The 15,290-nt window shown below is 36.3% G+C and overlaps 1 protein-coding gene and 1 pseudogene across 1 annotated transcript; both read left to right on the forward strand.

The window, feature by feature from the left end:
* Nucleotides 1-214: 214 nt before the first annotated feature.
* Nucleotides 215-4,987, forward strand: LOC130725655 (uncharacterized GPI-anchored protein At1g61900-like; annotated as a pseudogene).
* LOC130724255 (uncharacterized GPI-anchored protein At1g61900-like) lies at nucleotides 4,891-8,751 on the forward strand. Its single transcript, XM_057575450.1, has 6 exons — nucleotides 4,891-4,898; nucleotides 5,166-5,246; nucleotides 6,539-6,986; nucleotides 7,261-7,506; nucleotides 7,655-7,666; nucleotides 8,388-8,751. Exons 2-6 carry the CDS (start codon nucleotides 5,199-5,201, stop codon nucleotides 8,528-8,530), a joined length of 897 nt encoding a protein of 298 aa, XP_057431433.1. The 5' UTR covers nucleotides 4,891-4,898; nucleotides 5,166-5,198; the 3' UTR covers nucleotides 8,531-8,751.
* The last annotated feature ends 6,539 nt before the right edge of the window (nucleotides 8,752-15,290 follow it).

Here is a 15,290-nt window from a genome sequence, read left to right on the forward strand (position 1 = left end):
TGGTTGAAATTTCTAAAGCCACGGTTTCTCAAACGGCGGTATTATATAAACTGTGGCACTAGGATTTTGAGTGAACCGTGGCATTAACTTCACAAAACCGTGGCACTTGATCTTGGCCACGGCCACATACACTGTGACACGAAAACCGTGGCCAAACCGCGGCATAAGCTTTCAACCACGGTTTTTTAATATGATCCCACGATTTTTTGTCCGCGGCAGAATGCCAAAAATGCTGTAGTGGCATAGGCACAAGATAGAAAGAGATGAGCATTGAGCACCTTTATAAGGCCTTCCATTCGATGTTACTTTTTGAATTTTCCTACTTCTATGTCTCTCACTGATATCTCAGGGTTATACTTTCTGCAGTGTTTTTGGGAAATTAATGTTTTTGGCTTTATATGAATCGCTTTTCGCGTCTTATAACCTCTCTGAGCATTTTGGTCTACTTTAGCTTTTTCTCTGTTGAGAGAGAGATCTTTTAAATCCTATAACTGGCAAGTACTCAGGTACCCTTATATTGGCATCACATTTAAATTCCCATGCCCAGGAATTTTAGTTTACTTAGATTTTGGAGTTTTGATTATATGGATTTCACCTTAGTTCTTTTCTGACCATGGAACCATTGGAATGCTTGCCCGGTGGACCGATTGGCATTTAGAATTTAATTTCCCTTAGGTTTAGGCAAGTTATACTTTGTATCTTTTAGTTTGTGAGATACTGCTGCTTGAGTTCAAACTTCAAACATGCATAGTAGTTGTTGCTTTAGTTTATCAAGAATTTCTTCGGTCTTAATTTTTTCTGTGTTTTGTTCCAGGAAGAGAAGCATGACCAAATTTGTAGAGAAAATCACCACCACTGCAGCCATCATCATCATCATTATTGTACCATTTTCTCTTCTAATTTCCATAGTAAGCTGAACGACAGATAAAAAAATAGCTCAGAATCAGAGTCACTATGTTGTAGACTTGTAGTAACAGTTATCATTGTAATATCGTGATATCTTCCCTTTCAATTCCTTTAACATGTTTGGATGTATTAGGCTCTTAGTTCTTAAGTTTGTTATAGGGATAATTTTGAGTCTTTGTACAACTGAATCTCAACACAGAGAAAGCTTTCAGAGGAAGACGTGGTAATATAAATGAAATTTGCCCAGGCTTCATAAAAATTCTGGCTTCGCCACTGATATAAAGTAATGGACAAACTCTCCCAATCACTTACAAACTACTCCGTTTGAAGATTATTGCTGGTTTGGTTCATTAAATTTCATTTATTTCAAGTTCCCTGATATTTTTATTCTCAGAATTCGTCTTTTCTACTGTTAATTTCTAGTGTTCTACATAATGAGGTGGATTAGTGCTACAATTAGGGTTTTGGAATTGTTTTAATTTTACTTTCAGAGATAATTAAAGAAAAAAGGGGCAAAAACTCGGATCATCTTTCAACTTAGTTGCTGGAGATCACTGTATAACTTGTGAAAGTAGTTGTTTCTATTTTTTACATGTTATTTGGAAAATCAACATTCTGACTTCAATTTGGGGTTATTTAAGATAGTTAGTATTGATCATATTAAATAAGGGGCTTCTGTGATTTGGCCCTTTTTCTGCAGAATTCATCTTCCAGATTAAAAGGGTTTTAATTAATGGTATTGCTGGGTCCATGATTTTGGAGATTCAGTATTGCATTGCTTGAGGATGTAGGAACTTGGGTAAATGGAACATGGGAATGGCATCTTTCGTGGAGAAGGGACCTTAGGGTGTTTGAAGAGGAAATTCTCAGTAGGCTGAAGATTGATCTGCAACAATTTGTGCCGTCCCTGAACTCAGCTGATACCTGGCGGTGGGTAGCAAATCCAGAGGGAACTTATACAGTTAGTTCAGCCTATTCTTGTCTGCAGCAGCAGGGACCAGCAGTGGGGGAAGGCGTGTTTAAGAGTCTATGGTGTGTGCATGCCCCGTCAAATGCCCTGGCTTTCACTTGGAAGGCACTGCATGATAGATTACAAACTAGAGATAACCTTCTTAAGAGACAAGTTATTCCGTCTACTGCAGATATCTTGTGTCCTCTTTGTGCTTCACAAGAGGAATCTTCCTCACACTTACTCTTTTCCTGCCCGATTTCATGGACAATATGGATGGCATGTTACAATTGGTTAGGCTTCTCAACTGTTCTCCCTAAGAATGCTCAGGATCACTTCATGCAGCATGGATTTTATTGGTGTTCGAAATCACGAAAACAAGGTGCTTGGGCGGTGTGGGTAGCTACCATCTGGAGCATATGGAATCTTCAAAACAATACCATTTTTAGGAATGGCAATATGGACATCACCAAGGTACTAGATGGGATCCAATTCAAGTCTTGGAGTTGGCTCAAAGGGAGAATAAATGGTTTCTTTACCACTCTTTATGAGTGGCAAGCCCAACCAGCTATCATAATTAATTCTTTGTGATTTGGTACGTGGCTGGGGATCTTCTTCTGATTTAAATAATTGGAACAGCTGCTTCTATTTCACAGCTATAGCTGGTGTGCATCTGTGTTGGTACATAGTTGTCTGTTTGCTACTGTTCAGTTCAAGATGGTTCTTGTTTCCCTTGTTTATACTTTCATGTGGCTGTAACTCTTTGAAGGTCTATTAGTTGTTAGTTCTTTTTTGTGGTTAGCTTTTGGCTAACTCCTTTCTCTTGTAAATAGGTTGGAGTACCCTTAGTACTTCTCTTTTATATTATTTTGGCTTATCTAAAAAAAAAGTATTGCATTGCTTGATACCCACCCATCCCCAATAATACTTTGAAGTATTGAGGTCTGAGGATAATGATATACATTGAAGTTTAACTAAACCTCACCCTTTTTCTCATTGTCTGTCCTCTGTTTCAACTCAATAAAATTTAACTTATAAATTTGATTGAGAAAATCTCTGATATATATTTGCAAGTGTCAATTTCAACTATAGTCAAAGATTGTCTGTTCTTGCTGATATATATCATAAACAGTCTTTCCTTTCTTGCTGTTGAACAAATTCCACTTAGTTGCCACTATAATGTCACACTGACAGTTAGAATCAAATCAGATTGGTGTCTGGAAGCATTTATTGTGAGAATGAATTAATGTTGAGTTCAAGGTGTGTATCCATGCTTTAAGTGGATTTTTCTGTAACATATGTTCTGACATCCACATGCTTGAACTGTGGTGGCTATTGTTTGTTACTCCTTAACTCAACATAATATCTGAGAAGGATGATGTTCTGATTGAAGCAATTAATTCAATTTTTCATATGTAATTCCATGCTTTGCTAACTCACTCTAAGTCTCTCAAAGTGACTAAGCAAGTGGGAGAGACACACAAAAGCATAGAATATAAATTCACTCTTCTTCATGTTTTGGCTCAGGTGCACGTGGATCCCATAACAGTAGATTTGGCCATCTTCAAGGTCCTGTACTACCGGATAATCATGAGGGTTCCATGTTACCCAAACTATCACATCTTGGTTCTCTGCAACCCTTTCTTCTTCTTCTGGCTCCTTCACCGCCAGCTCCATTCACCAATACCTCTATCCCAAAGTTTTCAGGTTCTTAGCTAAATAATTTCTGTCTTACTTTTTATTTTCAAAGGTTTGAGTTGGAATCTCTCTCTCTCTCTCTCTCACCCACTCACTTTTTGTGCATGTACTTGCAGGTCTCTGCACGTTGAACTTCACTACTGCAGAAAGTTTGCTAAGTGTGACAACAGTTGATTGCTGAGAAGGCTTTCGACCAGTAAATTTACAGATGCACTTGCCTTAAACAACACCGTTGCTAAACATTGCCTTTCAGATGTGGAGCAGATTTTGATGGGCCAGGGTGGCACCGGTGATCTGAAGCACGTATGTTCAGTTCATCCTTTAAATCTCACCCAGACAGCTTGACCCGTTAAAAATGTGAATGATTTTAATGACATAGTTGATACTTCCAAGCTCCTTACTGCCTGTTAGAAAATTGATCCTGTAAAAGAATGTTGCTACCAAATTTGTCAGAATGCTATATTAGAAGCAGCTACAGCAATTGCATAAAAAGGTTCTGATTTTTTGGACATGGATGCATCACATGTTCTACCTGAGCATTCAATTCGGGTCAATGATTGTAGAAATATAGTCCTCTGATGGGTTGCTATTAAGCTTGATCCTTCTCATGCCAAGAAAGTTCTAAGAGGACTGTCTAATTGCAACGTGAACAAAGGTCAGTTTGTGTAATATGGCATATTTCCTTTGTGACAACAGTATAGTATAGTGTGACTGTGACTTGGGATAGTTTTCCCTTCATGATTGTCTTTTCTGTATCTAGATCTAGATGAAAAACATTGTCACTGGAGGCTTACCAGTAAGATATTTCAACAGTCATCATTTGGTTTTCTAGTAGATTTTTGCTAGTTGCATTCTGCACTTTTAATCATTTATTGGTTATTCTTAATTATCTTAATCCTCCATTTTTCAACTATATTCTCTTTCTTCTGCCACAGTTTGTCCACTGGTTCTCCCTGATACTAAGCAAGTTGCCAAGGGCTGTGGACATGGGATAATTAACAAGACAGCCTGCTGTAATGCCATGGAAAGCTATGTGTCTCACTTACAGAAGCAAAGCTTCATTATTAACATGCAAGCTTTAGACTGTGCAGAAACTTTAGCAATGAAATTAAAAAAATCAAATATCACTGAGGATGTTTATAGTCTTTGTCATGTAAGCCTTAAGGATTTTTCCCTCCAAGGTTAGTTCTGCTTCTCTTTTCCTGTTAGTATGCAACACAGTAACACTTAATGCCCATAATATGTATACCTGATGGCTGCTGTTAATAATTCTTTTTTTTTTTCACCCCGCTTGTTCAACTTTGTGGGGAAATCAACATTGTGGATGCTTCAGTTGGGATTCAAGGTAATTCTTCAATTGTGTGTTGTGTCAATAATAATTATTTGCAAGTACCACATGTTTTTTTTGGGGGACGGGATTGGGGAGAGGAGTGAAGGGGAAGGGGGTTTAAGTATGAGTGCTTTCAATTGAGAAAAATTAGAACAAACCCCCAAATTAGTCTTGTAAAATAAGTGGGTTTTTAAGGCTCCGTTACACTTAACCGATTTGCACATGTGGCATGTTAACTTGTTTACATAGTACTTACTTGGCCCTTATTATTTTCCCACGTAGATTGGGCACTCATGCTACCTGCCTTTCTCTTTGATGGACTTCTCTTCCTTGATACCTGGGATCTCCACATTTCCACCGAAGGTAACTATTTCAAATTCTTTCCAATATCAAAATTATATGTGGAAAAAGTATATGGGCCAAATGAGTACCAACTAAGTAAGTTAATTTGCACGTGTAGATCCATTAGTGTCACAAATCCCACTTGACAAAAGGACTAATGTGTCTTTCGGTTGCACTCTTCGAGGATCATGTAATACTACTTTTTGAGTGTGTCTTGCCGTGTTCTTTTTAGGGACTAATTTGGGGTTAATTCAAAATATTATTTACTTTTGAAATGCGTTTTTATCTTGATCTGCTTGAAATAAGACAATGTGGTCCTCTTTTTTTGTGTTTTTGCATGTAATTCTATGCTGACATGTGACTTGCTACATAATCTTCCTTAAACAGAGGCTGGTTGTCTATTACCTAGCTTGCCTTCGGATGCTACATTTGACATGAATTCTGGGTGTTAGAGAAACTCAGAACTGTAAAAAGTGTTTCTCATTGATTATTGAAAAGCTAATGATACAAGTGTTTGATTACAACTTATATAGAACTCTATAGATTGCTCAACGAGCTTAACAAACACTCTAACTGATTCAGTTTGACAGCTAAGCATAACCGCCTAGCCTAACTGAATTGCCAACTCATCATAACAACCCTAGTGCTGACTGTTAGTAAAGTCAGCAACTACTAAAGTGTAACTCTATAGACACTCATACAGTGTACCCTAATATCCTCCCTCAAACTCAAGGTGGGTGAGAAACTAGTTTCTCACACACATTGAGTTTGTTTCTAAGGAGCTCAAAACGAGTAGGAGAGAGAGCCTTGGTGAATATATCAGCAAGCTGATCAATAGAAGGCACATGATGCACATGAAGAGAGTTGTTGAGAACTTTTTCTCTGACAAAGAAAATATCCAGCTCCATATGCATATACAGTCTTTCCTTTCTTGCTGTTGAACAAATTTCACTTAGTTGCCACTATAATGTCACACTGACAGTTAGAATCAAATCAGATTGGTGTCTGTAAGCTTTTATTGTGAGAATGAATTAATGTTGAGTTCAAGGTGTGTATCCTTGCTTTAAGTTGCTTTTTCTGTAACATATGTTCTGACATCCACATGCTTGAACTGTGGTGGCTATTGTTTGTTACTCCTTAACTCAACATAATATCTGAGAAGGATGATGTTCTGATTGAAGCAATTAATTCAATTTTTCATATGTAATTCCATGCTTTGCTAACTCACTCTAAGTCTCTCTAAGTGACTAAGCAAGTGGGAGAGACACACAAAAGCATAGAATATAATTTCTTTTCTTCATGTTTTGGCTCAGGTGCACGTGGATCCCATAACAGTAGATTTAGCCATCTTCAAGGTCCTGTACTACCGGATTTTGATGGGCCAGGGTGGCACCGGTGATCTGAAGCACGTATGTTCGGTTCATCCTTTAAATCTCACCGAGGCAGCTTGCCCTGTTAAAAATTTGAATGATTTTAATGACATAGTTGATACTTCCAAGCTCCTTACTGCGTGTGAGAAAATTGATCCTGTAAAAGAATGTTGCTACCAAATTTGTCAGAATGCTAAATTAGAAGCAGCTACAGCAATTGCATCAAAAGGTTCTGACATTTTGGACATGGATGCATCACATGTTCTACCTGAGCATTCAATTCGGATCAATGATTGTAGAAATATAGTCCTCAGATGGGTTGCTAGTAAGCTTGATCCTTCTCATGCCAAGAAAGTTCTAAGAGGACTGTCTAATTGCAACGTGAACAAAGGTTAGTTTGTGTAATATGGCATATTTCCTTTGTGACAACAGTATAGTATAGTGTGACTTGGGATAGTTTTTCCTTCATGATTGTCTTTTCTGTATCTAGATCTAGATGAAAAACATTGTCACTGGAGGCTTACCAGTAAGATATTTCAACAGTCATCATTTGGTTTTCTAGTAGATTTTTGCTAGTTGCATTCTGCACTTTTAATCATTTATTGGTTATTCCTAATTATCTTAATCCTCCATTTTTCAACTATATTCTCTTTCTTCTGCCACAGTTTGTCCACTGGTTCTCCCTGATACTAAGCAAGTTGCCAAGGGCTGTGGACATGGGATAATTAACAAGACAGCCTGCTGTAATGCCATGGAAAGCTATGTGTCTCACTTACAGAAGCAAAGCTTCATTATTAACTTGCAAGCTTTAGACTGTGCAGAAACTTTAGCAATGAAATTAAAAAAATCAAATATCACTGAGGATGTTTATAGTCTTTGTCAGGTAAGCCTTAAGGATTTTTCCCTCCAAGGTTAGTTCTGCTTCTCTTTTCCTGTTAGTATGCAACACAGTAACACTTAATGCCCATAATATTTATACCTGATGGCTGATGTTAATAATTCTTTTTTTTCATCCCGCTTGTTCAACTTTGTGGGAAATCAACATTGTGGATGCTTCAGTTGGGAATCAGGGTAATTCTTCAATTGTGTGTTTTGTCAATAATAATTATTTGCAAGTACCACATGTTTTTTTGGGGGAAGTGATTGGGGAGAGGAGTGAAGGGGAAGGGGGTTTAAGTATGAGTGCTTTTAATTGAGAAATATTAGAACAAACCCCCAAATTAGTCCTGAAAAATAAGTGGGTTTTTAAGGCTCCATTACACTTGACCGATTTGCACATGTGGTGGCATGTTAACTTGTTTACATAGTACTTACTTGGCCCTTATTATTTTCCCACGTAGATTGGGCACTCATGCTACCTGCCTTTCTCTTTGATGGACTTCTCTTCCTTGATACCCGAGATCTCATCATTTCCACCGAAGGAAACTATTTCGAATTCTTTCCAATATCAAAATTATCTGTGGAAAAAGTATATGAGCCAAATGAGTACCAACTAAGCAAGTTAATTTGCACGTGCAGATCCATTAGTGTCACAAATCCCACTTGACAAAAGGACTAATGTGTCTTTCGGTTGCACTCTTCGAGGATCATGTAATACTACTTTTTGGGTGTGTCTTGCCGTGTTCTTTTTAGGGACTAATTTGGGGTTAATTCAAAAGATGATTTACTTTTGAAATGCATACTATTTTTATCTTGATCTGCTTGAAAGAAGACAATGTGGTCCTCTTTTTTAACGCTTTTGCATGTAATTCTCTGCTGACATGTGACTTGCTACATAATCTTCCTTAAACAGAGGCTGGTTGTCTATTACCTAGCTTGGCTTCGGATGCTACATTTGACATGAATTCTGGGATTTGCTTCCTTTGTGATTTGAATGACAATATTCCAGCTACCTGGCCTTCTATGTATATAAAGAAACAAGTATCAATTTGTTAGCTCTAGTGCTGACGGGCTTGACACTCCAGATACATCTAGGCCCAAGAGAATGTTATCAAGGCCCAAGTGAATGAATCAATTACATTGTTCCAGAATAGTTGAATTAAGTTAGAGCTTAGGATTATGACAAGTGTAAGACTATCCTTAGCCAAGGGAATGAATCATTTAAAGCTGTAACACACAATTGTTGAAATCAATGAAAATTCTCAAAGTTTATCTTATTTATTGTTCATCTTTATCCTTCTGCTAGGGTTTACAGTAGATTAGAAGTAAATAGCATTTACAACCCACCACAATTGTATGGTTATTCTTCCCACAGTGTGTGCAAACTCTTTGGGAATTCTGAGAGTTCTGAGAATAGTTTTGGTTATACTTTCCACCTCTTCCTCTGCCTTGAGGAAGGCTGCCAGGGAGATTAAAGTTGCCTGGGCTCAATGGATTTAGTATTCTGTATATGCAAGGTAAGAAGGGAGTACTTACTGCTGAAGATACGAAGCCTATCAAACAAATATACTTCAATGCCGCCTGCCCTTTTGTCTTTATTAGGATAATTTTCTTAATCTTGCAAGTAATCCTATATCTTATGCTAATAATGTAGCTAAGATAGCTATACATGCTGGAGTTGCTAGGATCATTGTTTCAAATCATGGAGCTGGCCAACTAGACTGTCTCTGCAGCTATTATGGCTTTGGACATATTGCATTTTGTTTTCATGTGATTACTGCTTTCACTACAAGAATTTTGCATATTAGCCTCCCAACCACGATTTTTCCTCCAGGTAAATTAAACAGAGGTTACCTTACCTGTTATTTACTTCTGATTTCAGATCATAATAAAATACATTTAACTCGCTCTCGTCTTCTCCTTTCTCCCGCGTCGTTCATGGAGGTTCTCATTCCTCTCTCTCGCACCTTCACAATCTCGTTGGTTCTCACTTCTCTCTCGTACTGAATTAGGTTTTTCAATTTAGGATCAGAAGAATTAGGTTCATATACATTTTCTTGCGATTTTTGTTAATTGGGTTCTCTTTTGGTTTTTCATCTCTTTTTCTTTGTATTTTTGTTCAATTATTATGGCAATGATTCAGTTATGTGATTGCTTAGGTTTTCATCTCATACCTATTGCTGGAAACCTCTTAGGGTGAGACGTAGCAGAGGCAAAGAGAGAGGGATAGGCATAGGAATAGAGAGAAATAGGCGGGAGAGAGATTTTGGATAATGATGACACATTAATTCCTCAGCCATGGGATATAGAATTTGGCTCTATCTGCTGGGACTAGGGGATTGCGTCACACTGGCTCATTCATAGCAATTGATATTGTTTCCATTTGTTTATTTGTAAGTTTGATGCAATAATGTGTATTTTTTGCCTCAGGAATTTTGACTATTTGTATGGTGCAATGTGCTAAACATTAGGTATCTCTGCATTAGAATAACAGATTCACTAGATCAGTCTCCAACCTGGCTGAGCTTCCACTCATAGATTTGTAGGTTATCTCTCTACATTAAAACTTTCAATGATGATGATATTTTAAAACAGCTCCTCGCATGACTGGAATTTTGGTCAAGATTTTCACTCACTCGTTGGAGCGGCCTATACTTGGAACCTTGTTGTTGTACATATTGAAGGGGAACAATCTTATTCACCAGTTATGCTCTTGGTCCATGTCTCCATGTTCACTTGCAAGTTGCAATCCATTTCATGAGGTTCTATTTTCAATAAGGATTGAATTTTATCCTCTTTACAACTTCCTAGTTGCATGTTTTTTCCGAATTCTTAAGATGTGTTCTTTTTGTTTTATTTATGCAGCTTATTTCAAATGCAGAGTTAGGAGAGCCACCGCTCTTTTTTTCTCTTGCATTGTTTTGAAGGTTTGAGAGGGACTTTGGAAATGAGCACTTTTTGTACTCTTGTTTATGAAGATAGCTAAGGAGACAAGATGCTTGTTGGGGATGTGCCATGGCAGTAAGAATCTTATCACTGTTGATCTCATGCACTATTCTTATTTTTTGTTCAATATTATATATTCCATCACTGTGTGAGGGCCAATTTCAAATAAGAGTTGAGCAAGCTCAGATTTTTCATATATGATAATTCTAGAAGGCTAGTACAATATAAAGAAAATACTTGGATCTGATAGTGAGAGCCCAACAATGGGTCTACCTTCAGACTTTAGGGAATTGAAAATGCTACTAACAGGCCCACTTAAGGTTGGCCCAATTTTGTAAATAAAAGACATATCCTAATAATATTAATATTGTTCCTCTAATTTCCTTCATCTGAATCTTAGTGGCTTTTTGGACTTTCTCTTGGGTCTTGTGCGTGTTTTTGGAGTGGAAGGCCCACTTGCATCATAGGCTCGTAGAGATTGTCAATTCTAGGAACCTTTCATTTCTCTTTTACTTCATTTTTGTATCTTTGGGGGGTTTCCTTATTAGCCTTGTAGTCTTAGTTATATCTGATAGCCTCGATCTGTCCCTGTTTCTTGTATTTGGCAGTGACATCTACTTTAGCTTGCCTTCTCTCCCTTTTCCTATTTGAGCTTAGCAGGAGAAGATAAAAAGTAAAAACTCATGCATAAGAAATATATTAAAAACATAAAATGCACACATGCATGCCTGTCTAAGGAAATAATTTAGACATTTACTTAATTTTTTTTTATATTCTATTTATATTTTTGGTCTATATATATTCTCATTCCAAAATTAATTTTTGGTCTAAAGCCTAACCCAAGTTTAATTTTTGGTCTAAAGCCTAACCCAAGTTTAATTTTTGGTCTAAAGCCTAACCCAAGTTTGCAAAGTCAGGACTGACAAGAACTTCTGCTAGCTGGTTTTGTTACCAATAAATTGCATATCAGAAGAACTTGATCTGGCCTGTGAGTCTTATTCAATTGATGGGTACGCTGCACTTACTTACATCTCACAGTGAAATTATTATCAGTAAGGAGGATGTCATCTTTACTTCAAATGAGTCATGATTCGTGATTGAATTAGAAAAAATTGAGTGGAGATTGATTGAATGCGTGGACTGCTGTGCTCAAAGTATTATCTCTAATAGCTTTAGGCTATATATTGATATATGTAGTAGTCTTCTCCCTTTTAGTTTGAGTTTTACTTTTGTAGTAGGCTATAGATATTTGCGTGGACTGCACCTGCAGATTCTGATTGCTTGTGCTTTTCCTAGCCTTTGCTTCTAGTTTCTATTTACTGCAGTAGTCTTAGTTCTTAAGTTTGTTATAGTGATAATTTGGAGTCTTCGTACAACTGGATCTCAACACATAGAAAGCTTTCAGAGGAAGATGTGGTGAAAGAAAAGTTGTGTAGTGTTATAATCTTTTTATATCTATTGAGTATTAACTATACAAAGAGAAGTCCCTAGTTAGAAAGAGCATTTTGTATACGTTACCATATTAATTTGGCAAGTAAAGCATAGCTAGCAAGGATAATTTTTAGTTCCACGTAAAAAATTTCTTCCAACATTCTTACCACACTTAGTTTCCCATAACCTCACCACATATAAATAATTACATAAGCATATGAAATATAAGTTTAATTTGGAGTTAAGGAATAGTGAAATATATAACTTGGGAAAGATGAAGAGGTTAAGTAAGAAAAATGAATGAATTTTTTAAATCCTATAACTGGCAAGTACTCAAGTACTCGGGTTGGAGTTTGGGTTTTGTGTTGAAAAAGATAATTTTGATAACCGAATCAATTGCAATTGAGTTGGGTTTAGTTCACCAAAAAGAAAAGGTATGATAATGCCATAGTATAAGCCACAAACATTATGAGTGAGAAAATGAAGCTATCTGGAGCGTAACAATCAGCACAACAACGATTATCGCTCTGAAGTAATAAATCTTTTAATCTTCTTCTACCTGTAAAAGACCCGCCAATCATTCAACTTATCAAGAAAAACAAATGAAATTTGTTCTGAAATAGCCCCCTAGCCTATTTGTACTAATTCATGGCCATTTTAAAGCTTATTGACACATGGATAGATGAATGGTCCCTATCTCTCTATCTTATACAACAATTCACCCTAGAATCTTGCAGTATTCTTCAAAATAATGGTTTTTTGGGGCGTTGTGTAGCATTAACAAAAAATAGCTCATCAAGTAGCATGGAGTTTAGCAATAAGTTGTGAATAGACGAAGTAAAAACTGTATACATGCACAATACATTACAGGAACTAATGGTCATTTTTCATAATGTATTTGGAGTGAGGACCAATCATTTCCACTGATTAGAATTTGCCATCTGATGCAACTATGTTAATCTCAGTTGTAACTTGTAAACGAATTGGAAAATGATATATGCGATCAGAGCATGAAATTGGAATCGGAAACGAAAATGAAAAGGTTGTTACAAATTAATTACCAATCAATTAAATAAGCGTATCTTTATTAATAAAATAATTAATGGATTATAATTCTTTTACGAATTGTCAGACGTTATATATGTAATTCTCCAACACATTAAACAAAATGAATGTAGACCCATTGGTGTTGACATATGCCATGAACTTTGAGGTCCAGTGTTCTAGTCCTACCTCTGCCAATTTTTAATTGTTTGCTGCACTATTTTTTTTTTCCTTTTTTTTACCAGAGTTTAACAATTTTAGAATTCTTTTTCTCCACTACACTTTAAATATTTATTATTAATTTGATGTTTCTTTAAAAAGAAATTTTCATTTTTAATTTTTCTCCCACATCTTATATTTATTCTCATGATCACTAGGTAGCAATTTTAATATCTGTTTTGTAGCATTGGATACTACAAAAAAAAAAATAACTGCCTCAAAATGACTTCTGCAACACACGCAAAATGCACTGTTTGTTGTAGTGTAATTATCTCTTCTTATCTCTTCTATTATTTGTACTAATTTCCTTGTATGTGTACATACAAGTTATGCCCTTCTTTAGATCAAAAGATGTTGGTCATCTAAATAATACTAAGTTATACTAATTAAAAAACACTTAATTTTCTTAGTCAAGAAGATTTCAGAAATGTAAGATAGGCAAACTTCATAACAGAGGCTGGAATTCTTAAAAGAGAAGCATGACTAAAATTAGTGCAAAGGCTCAAAGGAAGGTTGCCCAGGAGATTAAGCTGTTTATCCAAACGGGGCCTAAAACTGCCCGAGCTTTTGGCTTAATGCCTTTTATAACAATGGGTACAAAGTCATTTGCTTTTGGGAAAACCATGCATGGAGAATCTTGAGGGTGACTTTACGTACAAGAGTGATGTTAGAAACGTCCATGAGCTTGATATGGAAGGTTGAAATATCCGGCAAGAACTTTTTCTACTTTTGAACTTTCTCTCCTAGCCTGTTTACCTTGATTACTAAGGTGCTTTGTTATATGTTCTAAACCCAAATGGTGTATTATTTACTTCTTTCTGCTGAAGCCTTTCAAAAAAAAAATAATAATAATACTTCTTTCTGCTGAAGAATACACAGGATTGTCATCCCAAAGTGCAAGATGAATGATCTTTGTAAGGAGTTTTCACAGATTTTCTTAGGCTTAATAGCTCTTTTGGTCCCTCACTTATCACAATTTTGCACTTTTAGTCCCTTTAGGAAAAAATTAGTAAAATTAGTCCCTTACATTTACACACTTTTACAGTTTTAGTGTAAATAGGGATCATTTTTGCAAATAAATAAGCAATGTGGAGGACCAAAAGTGCTAATTTTTTTATTGGGGACCAAAAGTGAAAAACCATGATAAGTGAGGGATTAAAAAAGCTATTAAGCCTACTTCTTTTTCATTTTGTGAATGGGAAGCAAAATTTCCAAGTTAAGTGACTATGAGTTGAAAAATAATGTAACTTTAGTTACCTGTTGGTTAATAGTAAAACCTAAAGGTTAGTTGCTTAATTAGTTAGCCAGTTAGGGTTAGTTGGATAATCCGTTTAACTTTACTCTTTCAACTTTATTTTTTTTTTAGAATGCCAAATTTATATATATATAATATAATAAAAAGAAAAGCGCCAGAGGTGCTAAGTAACAATAAATACAAAAGAATAGGGTGGAAAAACACAAATCCACCACAATAAAGAAAATGAGCCACTAGAAGCACATGCAAAAGCCTTGATCATGACTAACCTACAGGACTAGATTAGCCAAAACTATAAAGCAAATGGCTATTTCTAGCAAACCAACACACCCAGATAAAAACACTCTCACCCTGCTATCTATCAAAAGCCAACCACGCCAGTTTGCTGCATAACAGAAAGGAGCAGTTTGCCACAAAACCAGGCAGGAAGTAAAATTGAGATATGAATTATATGAATGGTGCTCGTCATCATCCTGTCGGTGCCCATGAAGCCAAAGTTCGATATTCTGTCAGTTGAGGTTCAGTACATGAACATCGCCGCCAACAACCCAACCGGAACCACCGCCTCCATCACCCTCACCATTCGCCTCGTCTTATTGGGTTATCGGCTTCAAAGAGGAGGATATTATGCTTAAAATGCTTAAATGCTAAGTAAAAACAAACAAACATATTATGCTTTAAGACCGGTTAGGGTGATTTCTCACCTCATCTCTTAATCATAAATTTAGAAGTTTGATTCACGTTCATGAAAATAAAGTCTAAGCACATGCGACAAAGAGATTAGTCACTGCACTCGAAAAAATGAATGTGTTTATAAGTTTGATTAATTGTTAAGACTTTCAAAAATAATTTTTTTAAAGCCTATTTTTAGAAACAACAATCTACTATGAGCTCTTTATTCCACTTTTTGTTTAAGTTCAT

This window comes from Lotus japonicus, chromosome 6, assembly GCF_012489685.1.
Source record: "Lotus japonicus ecotype B-129 chromosome 6, LjGifu_v1.2".
In the NCBI taxonomy this organism is placed as follows: domain Eukaryota; kingdom Viridiplantae; phylum Streptophyta; class Magnoliopsida; order Fabales; family Fabaceae; genus Lotus; species Lotus japonicus.